The sequence below is a fragment of the Sceloporus undulatus genome, chromosome 6 (genome assembly GCF_019175285.1).
Source record: "Sceloporus undulatus isolate JIND9_A2432 ecotype Alabama chromosome 6, SceUnd_v1.1, whole genome shotgun sequence".
Lineage (NCBI taxonomy): Eukaryota > Metazoa > Chordata > Lepidosauria > Squamata > Phrynosomatidae > Sceloporus > Sceloporus undulatus.
Window position 1 is genome coordinate 109,395,953 of NC_056527.1, and position 9,815 is coordinate 109,405,767.

Here is a 9,815-nt window from a genome sequence, read left to right on the forward strand (position 1 = left end):
TTGACATGTCTATGCTGGGTTGAGTTCCAGCATGTCTCCTCTTAGGGATCAAGTACTGAGGTTTAAAATCTTTAACTTTATGGACACCAGAATCCCGGAAATAATATTTGTTAACATTTGTTTTTCTGCAGAATAATGAGTTTCTTTACTCTTTAGAAATCCTTACAATAAGAACATGATAGCAGTGACAAGGCTTTGCAGTTCTGCAAAAATATTTCAGGAAATTAGTCTGCACGAAAATGTATGCAGTTTTTCTGTGCAAACTCACTTTTTGGGGCAGGAAATGTTTCCTGCCCAGAAAATAGCGTGTGTTGAACAGAAAACAGTACTGTTTCCTTCTGGCACAAAAACCTGTGGGTTTTGCGGGGGGGGGGCATGTGTCTTTCTGCACTAAATAATTCCCTGACAGACTTTGCAAAGTATGAATATGTCAAATATGCACTGAAATCTTTAGATCCCTCCACTGGGGCTAGAATGCTACTGAGAATATTCATCCTTGCATGTGCGAATGATGGAGGAGAAGATAATTACTTTTGCCTTCCCTTTCATTTACTTCTCTTTCTTTCCTTCTCTTGCTGTTTCTCTCTCTAGGTTGGATTCTTCAAACGCCAGTATAAGCAGATGCTGCATGACACTGGGTCTGGCAATGAAGCCACAGAAACCTCCAATCCCTCTCCTCAAGGGACAGACTCTTCTCCTCCAGATAAAGATGCTGACTACTAAGAACCCTCCATTGTAATTCTGTGGTATTCTGGGGAAGGTGACTACCACAGGCTTGTTTTATGAATAAGATGAGTCCAGCCAGATCAGAGCAAAGGATAATCTAGCCCAACGTTTTTTTTCACACAGTGGCTAACCAGATGTGCCCTGAGACATGCACAAGCAGGATTTGAGAGCAATTAGCTTTCTCCACTGTTGCTTCCTAGTACAGTAACTGACATTCAGAGATACACTACCCCTAAATGTGGAGGCGCCATTTTGCTGTTACACCCCACTAACAATCCCATCATCCATGAATTTGTTGAACAATTATTGATCATTCCAAATATGGAGGGAAACACAGTTGATAAGAAAGTAAACCAGAACTTGATGTTACAATTTATTATCGATTATCCCCAGCACTGTGTGCCATGTTTTGCAATATGAATCTACCACTTACTTTGTGTGGGTGTGATAGGAGTGTTGGAAAGTGACTTCAATGGCATTTCAGAATGGTCTTGATGATGTTTGTCTTAAAAGATCCTTGATCAGAGGGGGTGGGAGGGGAGGATCTGTTTGCAGCTGTGCCCTAGCACCAGCATTTCAGTTCAGCAGTAGAATTTAATAAAGGATCTCTCTCTCTCTCTCTCTCTCTCTGTGTGTGTGTGTGTGTGTGTGTGTGTGTTAGAGAAAGAGAGAATCTCTGTGCCAGAGAAAACTGAATTCTGTGACTTGGATAAACTGTACATTCTGGTAAATTTATGAATCTTACTTGATTTATGCTCAATGTGGTCACTTCAAAGGGGAAAGGGCTGTGCCTTCAAGACTGTTCAAAAATGTAAGATCTAAAGACTTATTTGTATGTACAGTTAGCCCTCCTTATCCACAGATTCTTTATCCACAGATTCAACCATCCACAGTTTGAAAATATTTTTAAAATACATAAATTCCAAAGATAAATCTTGGTTTTATATAAGGGATGTCATTTTAGTATGTAATTGTATTTAATAGTACTTGAGCATTGATGGATTTTGGCATACACAGGCAGGGGGGTGGTCCTGGAACCAAACCCCAGTGTATGCCAAGGGCCACTGTAGTTTAAAAACAACAACAAATAATTCAGATGCTCAGGTACCGTCTCCAACATATCTTGTTATGTATAGGAAACTATTCCAAAATTGGGGGGGGGGGGGGAGCCGAAATCCAGAGCACTTGTAGGCTGAGCTCTGGTTAGTTCTTGGATGGAAGACCTGCAATGAATACTATTTGCTGTAGGCTATATTTCAGAGGAGGGAACTGGAAAAAACACTTCTGCATATTCCTTGCCTAAGAAAACCCTATGAAATTCATAGGATCAGCATACATAGACAGGTGACACGAAGGTACACGTACACACAGAGAAGATAAAACAGGGATGAGGAATATGTGGCTTCCAGATTTATTGGGTTTATGATGGATGATGGGGGTTGGAAGCCAACAAATCCTGCATAATTACACATTCCTTATCACTAGTGTAGAGTATTAAGAGGATGAGGGCATGGACAGAGATACTTAGAATAACAATACTGTAGAGGTCACTTATTTTGTGTTTTCCCTTTTGAGAAAGCCTGAAATGGCAGATTTGTCCAGGAAAATGCATAGGGTAAGGGCCATCTCTAAAGTAAAATGCGTATTAAAAGGAAAAAAGGAAGAAAAGTTAAGAGAAAACAGAGAGGTTGGGAAGATGTTCAGTAAAGTATGACAATGGAGTGGAGACTCAAAATGCCTTTTAAAGGTGTGAGAATATTTTATAGATGGCTCCTAGCTGTTAGGAAGGATCTAATTAGGGGAATTTTAATTAGCTCAAATATAGCCGAGAGGTGGCCCTAACAATGCCACGTGCTGGAATCGGGTCCTAATAGTGTATACCAGAGTTCGCCAGCAAGCCCCAAGAGAAAGAGACGCTGATAACAACTAGGTCCAATTAAAAGGGTAACATTTATTAAAGCACAGGGAAAAATCACACAGCAAAAGGGGACACGTACACACACACATACATTCAATGCTACAGCAGGGGAGGGGTGAGTTCGGGAGATAGGTTTGAGAAAGAGAGGAACCACTAGGGAACACTACCTTAGAAGTCTTCTCCGTGAAGTCCTGATAAAGCTGGGGTGGGCAGTGAATCACAGCCGCAGGAGCAGGGGAAGAGGGCCGTGGCAGCTAAGGGCAGAGTTCAAACTGGCGTGGACCAGTTTGCACCCAGGAACTAGCACAAGGAGGGTCCAAAAACTGGGGTTTTTATAGTGTGAAACGTATCTGGAGGCTAGGAATATTTGCTAGACAAAGGTGTGGATTGTTTGGGCTTTGTTAAGCCGAGAGCAAGTAATGTATTGCACATTGCATTTAGGTCTGGACACAATTCGGAGGGGTATCCAACGTGATTACTAAGTCGTTAAGCTGATCACTGGCTCATCAGGTGAGAAGCCAAGTCTATTGTCTTACTTGGGCAAGCAGTGGCGATTCTGGATTGGCGACTCCCAAACTTCCTATGGAAAATTTCTAATTCTATCTCTTTTTAGGGCTCTGCCTCTGCAAGGCGAGCTGCCTACGTGGTCTCCTTGCCTTTAGGTTAATGGCAGGTCCTCTCTGGGGTCAGTCAGGGATCATAGCACAGACTGCATGTACCCAAAATCTTATTAAAACCAAACTTAGTAACATAGCAAACAGAGTTTGCCTTCCTTTCCCTAAACAAGGAGGAAATGAGGTTTGATGGGCAGCTCATGGAGCAAGGAAGTGGGTTTTTAAGCAGTCAAACCATAGCGATGTGACAATCAGAATGTGTGTATATATGATGTAGCCTCTGGCCCCATAGCAATGCAGTGTGCAAATTCACAACTGTAGGATGTGTGTGACAGATGTAAAAGAACTGCAGAATCTGGGGGATGGGTGAGAGGACTAACTTTTTAAATGCAAAAAAAATCTTTTGTACGTAACAGGAACAGTTTTGTCATAAAAGGCGTTATTTCACTCCTTACTTTGTTGTTGTGAGAAGATGATTCCCACACTTGATGTGTCAAGAGACCCAAACATTGGTCTAGACTCATATTTAAGTATGTACAAGCCCTAGCCATGTGCTGACCTAATGGGCACATGGATGCCTGAATTTTTTCCATTGAACTGGGACTGACATAAAGTTGTTTATCTCCATCAGTCAATCATAATGCTTTGCCCTAGCAATACATGAATAGAAATAATAATAATAATAATAATAATAATAATAATAATAGGTTTTATTTATATACCGCCCAATCACTGGGAATCCGAGCGGTACAAAAGGAGAAGGGATGGTGAGGGGGGGAGGGGATCAGGTCCAGCATTCTTCTCTCCCTCTGAGGCCTGGACCAAGGCAGATGGACTGGAGGGAGGGCTCTTCTTCTTCAGGCTAGTCCTGATGGAACTGGGCCAGCCTACTCTCCCCCTCAGAGGCCGAAAGATAACATATACTTTTTGACGGACTTGCACAAAGCATTCCCTCCAATTGGGATAGTCCCATTTAATCCTCTGTCTTCTCACTTTTTCAGATGCCTTTAAAATGTCCCAGTTTCTGTCCTCCTGCTTTCTCCTTTCATCCCCTGCTGTAAACTGAGTTCAAACTGCAAAAGTAGTTTGCATTCAGCTAAGTCAGCAGTGAGAAGGGGAGCAAAGAAGAGAAGAGCGAGCAGACTCTTGCTCTTCCATGTTGTCAAAAGCGAATTCTCTCAAAGAGCAAATTTATTCTCATCTCATCAATGCCTCTGCAAGAGGCTCAGGCCCTTTTTGGAGATGGGACTTTCTCAGTTTGCTTGAAGCCTTGGCTATAAATAGACCCCAGGAATCCAAGCATGAGGGAAGCAGGAGGGCCAGTTGCTGGGATTCAAGCCAACCTGAATAAGACCTTGACTTTTCACCATGTGTTGGGTGATGGCCTTTTTGGATCCTATCCAAACTGAGTTATGTTTATCTCTTAGGTTCATTGGCCAAGCAGGGTCAGATGGGCACAACTGTCTCCTGTGGGGAGGGACAGGGGAAGAGACTGGAATCAAAGGGGTTGTATGGGAAGGCCCTTGAAAGAGAAGAGCAAAGACAGCGTGAAGGGGACAAGGCCTCCATCTTAGACACCATCTAACAGACAGGACTACTTGTCATCCTTGGCTTCCAATATGATTCCCTGGTGGAGGGCCACTCAGCTGGTGGCTCGGGGAAGAAGTCTTGCAACAGCAGCTGCTGGTGAACACCATGGCGGTGGGTCAAGTGGTAAGTGAATTCAATAACGGAGAGGGCCTACATCACAGATGACTATTGATAAGCAAACCACCTGCTTAGGAACACTGTACTGCATCTGAACAAGTGGCTTTATATCCCAAAAGCTGAAACTAAAATAAAAAGCAGTATTAAAGCAGCTGCCGCATTCCATTTTTTCCCTTCCCTTCCTTCTTTGTATGCTTTAAGAGAATGACATGGCTACTTCTTTGAAATCTTCTAGTATTATTTTCTTTCTGCCTGATGCCTTCCCTTTGCTCCTCAAGTTTTGTTTCAAACTATAGCTCCCTCTTTTAACATTAGATTTTAATCATCTAAAACAACCTGTTGCTCAGAAGTTTTATGTATGTCTTTTTGAAGGTAGTCACATCCTAAAGTTATAGCACCTTCCATTATACAGAGCACAGCGAATGTATTTTTCTCTGTTGCTGACCCACTCCCCATTAACTGGACTGTAGTACCTACTGCTTTCCTTTTATGTTCATACTTTGGAAAAGATGCCAATGGGCAGGATCCAGGAATTTGTTTCTGTGGATGGAAAGGCTCTGCCTCTGATTGGGTGGATAGCTCTCCTCTACCACAACTCAGCCGAGTCCCCAACCCTTTACTTTCCTAGAATTTGAGCAACTCGAGAAGACTGGGGATATTCACTTAAAGCCATAGAATCACAGAATCGTAGAGTTGGAAGAGACCACAAGGGCCATCCAGTCCAACCCTCTGCCATGCAGGAAATCTCAATCAAAGCATACCTGACAGATGACCATCCAGCCTCTGCTTAAAGACTTCATCTAGCCTATTTGTACATACCTAAATATGGGCCTAGACCAGTGTTTTGATGTCATGTGTTTTGACACAAGATACCCTGAAAATGTCTTTCTGTGACTATTAAAGAGGACACTGCACCTTTGTGTACGTTGGTCCTTTGAGAGTCCAAGATGCCAGTGATTTCAGGGTAACATTAGGAGACAGTGTGTTGCCCAAAGGAAGTGGGCATCATGTTCATTTTCTTTGAGCATCATTTCTACGTCTTTCAGTCAACATAACACACCTTATTATAATTTATTGTGGGCAAATCTGTCCAGCTCATTTTTCTAGAAATTTCCCCAAAAGTAATGATTTTCCTTGCACACTTTTCAGGCTTGCATGTACAGATTACCATACTGAGTACTTACGATGAAGGTGCATTCTAGGTTCATAGAGTGGATGAACCGACATATTGTTCCAGTACTTGTCATGAAAGTACATTCTAAGTTAGTAGAGAAGTGATAGGATGAAACCTAATTTGCATGGATTACTCCTCTTATTAATCCAGAAAGTCCTGACGGCTGAGTTGTGTTCCAAAATGCATTTGGTTCCGGAAAGTGCAAATCTGGCATCTTGCATTACAATGTGAACCCAATGCTGTGCAGCGATTGTCTTTTCTTTGCTATCTGCAACATAGGTCGGACATGGAAGATCCTGTCCTTTGTGGTGGCACTTCCTGGAGTAGCTGTCTGCATGCTGAATGTGTGGCTGCAACAGACAAACCACCCCCATGAACGCCCTGAGTTCATTCCCTATCACCATCTTCGCATTCGGACAAAGGTAATAATATAATAAGAGAGGTTTCTCCTAGTTATAGAGGGCAATGGTCTAGTAGGCAAGGCTATATAGCTTTGGGATTATCTTGCACCAGATGATCTTCTGCTCCTTCTTGTAGCTTTTCTCTAGGTGCTTTGGCCCTCTTTACCATTAGGTGAATAGTGACTAGAGGATTTTTATGGTGCTGACATTCCATCTCTGGTATTCTCTCCTCTTGATGGTTCATCCAGTACACCTACTTTTATCTCTTTAGAATAGTGTTGCTAGGTTTTCAAAACAACAATAAGGGACAATTGAAATTCATGACATGCAGAGTTGACAATCAGAAAGTAACCCTTTAAACATTTGTGTTCTACTGAAATACCAAATGGAAGTATTGATTTCAGTTAACTTAGTCATGTATTTTTCTGTAAAATTAACATTGTCCACATCCATAAGTTTCATGATGTGCACATTTTTTGTCTTTATGAAAAAGCCCATTTCTCAAAATACATGATTTTTTTGACATCTTGTTCAATCTGTATATAAAAATAAAAGCTTTCCAGTTCTCAAATAGAGGACATCCCTTGTAGTAATGGACACTTGCCAGCTTTACAAGTCAAGCTTTCTAAACCTCACAGGTCTTTCCTTATAAGGCATTTAGCATATTTGAGGCACCAAGTGAAGACCGTTAAATGGTTGTTTTGTTTTTGGAGAGTTATTAAGTTTGATTTTATTCTCTATTGTTCTACATCTTGCTATCTTAGATGGGTTTTAAAGAATATTGCCATTATTGTTAAGCCACCTCAAAAGCAAGTAATAAGAGGCATGGAATTTTAAAATAAAAACAAACAGTGCCTGGAAAGGGAGGTTCAAGCTGATAGCCTAACCTGTTTCTAATTTCATGTACTCTCTTGTTCTCTTTTCTTTTCTTCTCCTTTCTTCAGCCTTTCCCTTGGGGTGATGGAAATCACACCTTCTTCCATAACCCACACACCAATCCACTGCCCACAGGTTATGAAGATGAAGGTGGCCACCACTAGAGCACTGCTGTTCTCTCTCTTTCTCTCTCTCTGGGTGGGAAGATATAAATGCACAAGCCTTGGTAAAACCACAATTCAGACAGCCTTCCCTACTTGGGAGACAATAAAAATAATTTTTAATGGATGAAGTACTTTCTTCATATTTCAAATTGTATTATACTGGAGATGCTTTGGGGAAACAAAGAAGTGTTACCCTTTAAATGAATTCTCAGTGACATAAAATCAATTCAAAGGTATCTGGGGATTAATTGATACAGTATAGAATATGACCAGTTAGCTTAGGTATGTAAAAAACCTCCAGAAGGAATTCCTCAAAGTAACATTAAAAAAGCCTTCCATATCCTGTTTGTACAGCCATATTTCCTACGTTTATCATTGCTAAGGTCATAATGTTTTAATGCAGGTACTGAAACCTGTGCCACACAATTTAAAAAACCCTTGAACTGTAATTGCACATTTGCACGTAATTGCACATTTACAACATAACTGTAAGAAGTAAACATCAGAGAGAAATAGGCCTAAATTCTCTTTTAGTCCTGACTAGCACAGACCCACTGAATACATTAAATTCATGTATTTTTTGACCAACCACTCAACAACTGATTGAATGGATCTATTCTAGTTGTGACAAACCCACAGGCTATCAGTCATATTCAGGAACAACCTGTTTGCAGTCAATTAGGCTGAAGGAAAAAGAGACTTGTAAGCCATCTCTAGTCCACAGGTAACAGAATTCCCAAATCTCACCCCAATGTTTTTGTCTGAAATCTTATATCCCACAGCCAGAACTGATTTAGGGAAATTAAGAACATTTCCAAATCCTGCTTCCATGATTCACAAAAGTTTTTCTTTGCAAGAAGTGCAAAAATTGGAGACTGGCGATGTGACTACTAGGGAGTGATTTGAGAGTAACTACCTTAAAGGAGAGAAAAGGATGTGTGTGAAAAACTAGTTTAAAATGTCAGGAGGAGGCAACCCAAATATCATCAAAGGTTATGTACTACATCTTCCATAATCCCCATGCTGACTAGGATTTATAGGAATCATATTGTAGGACACCACGTGGCATACTGTTGGCCAGTATTGTTCCTTTACTACATTATAAGGATGTGAAACTTCAAAACAAAATTAAAAATTTGTATTAACATTAGATTCCCCGTGGGTGCAATCAACATATATACAGAATACAAACATATACTCATCTGTTCTGGATGCTGGATACAAACATCTTTTCCTCACAGCAAGATTCTTTTCAATGTCTGACTAACCTTCCAGCTTACAAGAAGTGAAGGGATCAGAATCCAGGCTTCCTTGTTCTAATAATCATGGTAGATGTATCACTTTTCTGCAAAGAAAGCCCTTCTGTGTAAGAAATTGTCTTTCGATTGTGTGACAGTTCTACATGTGTGTAGGTCAACGTGTGCACACACACCGGGAGAATGCAATTTGGATGTAACTTCTCAGCATGTAGGCAATAATCACAACCGAACTTGTGTGTTTTGTAGGATGTCATTTCTTACTGTCAAAGCTCCTTCCAGGTATGGAAAAGGAAATGTATAAAGCAAATCTCAGCTCCACCCTGGATTAGTCTTTTGTAGTTCAGTACAGTGTCCCTAGAGAAAACATGCCTCAGGGAATTTGGTTATCCTTTAGTAGCAGCAGGGGTAGGGCTAATGCTGTCTTGTGAAGGTCCAGCCTCATTGCCCACATCTCCTGCCTCATCCATCATCTCTTTATACTGTCGCTTGAAGAAACCAAGCTGGAAGAAAAGAGAAGCAGAAGGTGGTATGAGAATCCCATTCATTCTGGGATATAACACAGAGAGGAACTAGCCCTGTTAGCATGTCCTGGAGTGATTACTGCATCAACTACAAACTAAAAACAGCCTTCCTTAGAGTTGTGACTTCCCTCGTTTCCCTTCAGTTGGCTTCCTCCTGTTAGACACCAACTTGTTTGATTGAGGAAGAAGTTCCACCTGTATATGTTGCTACATGAATAGGAGGTTCTCCTTGCAGGTATTTTTCTCAGTCCTCACCTTGTAGAGAGCAGCAACAATCAGAGCAAGGAGAACAATTCCCCCGATACTGCTACCAATAATGATGGGCAGGTAGTTGTAGGCCACCAAATGCTCCACCACAGTCTTTGCCTAGAGAGTGGAAAGGATTAAATCATTAAAAAACAAGCCCAGGTCTCATTCAGTAGTTTTAACCCTCATTCACCTGCAGGGATGGTTTT

General features: G+C 41.3%; 3 protein-coding genes across 3 annotated transcripts in view; 2 read left to right on the top strand and 1 right to left on the bottom strand.

Annotated features, from left to right (window-relative positions):
* LOC121933591 (integrin alpha-M-like) overlaps positions 1-1,641 on the top strand; it is a 31,319-nt gene extending 29,678 nt beyond the window's left edge. The window contains exon 30 of the mRNA XM_042473557.1: positions 592-1,641. Coding sequence (XP_042329491.1) covers positions 592-723 — 132 coding nt within the window. The 3' untranslated portion in view covers positions 724-1,641. The remainder of the gene's footprint in view (positions 1-591) is intronic.
* Positions 1,642-4,720: 3,079 nt separating this feature from the next.
* LOC121933593 (cytochrome c oxidase subunit 6A2, mitochondrial) lies at positions 4,721-7,704 on the top strand. The gene is made up of 3 exons (XM_042473559.1): positions 4,721-4,971; positions 6,419-6,561; positions 7,485-7,704. The coding sequence occupies exons 1-3, from the start codon at positions 4,878-4,880 to the stop codon at positions 7,578-7,580; spliced, it is 333 nt and encodes a 110-aa protein (XP_042329493.1). The 5' UTR covers positions 4,721-4,877; the 3' UTR covers positions 7,581-7,704.
* The window catches only part of LOC121933592 (integrin alpha-X-like), a 26,961-nt gene continuing 24,381 nt past the window's right edge, over positions 7,236-9,815 (bottom strand). The window contains exons 26-27 of the mRNA XM_042473558.1: positions 9,616-9,726; positions 7,236-9,339 (exon numbers count right to left, since the gene is read on the bottom strand). Coding sequence (XP_042329492.1) covers positions 9,223-9,339; positions 9,616-9,726 — 228 coding nt within the window. The 3' untranslated portion in view covers positions 7,236-9,222. The remainder of the gene's footprint in view (positions 9,340-9,615; positions 9,727-9,815) is intronic.

Bases quoted from the DNA above. Each gene is read 5' to 3' on its own strand.
- LOC121933593 (XM_042473559.1), top strand. From the start codon at position 4,878: ATGATTCCCTGGTGGAGGGCCACTCAGCTGGTGGCTCGGGGAAGAAGT. The intron at 4,972-6,418 runs GTAAGTGAATTC...TCTGCAACATAG, and splicing joins CCATGGCGGTGGGTCAAGTG to GTCGGACATGGAAGATCCTG. The intron at 6,562-7,484 runs GTAATAATATAA...TCCTTTCTTCAG, and splicing joins ATCTTCGCATTCGGACAAAG to CCTTTCCCTTGGGGTGATGG.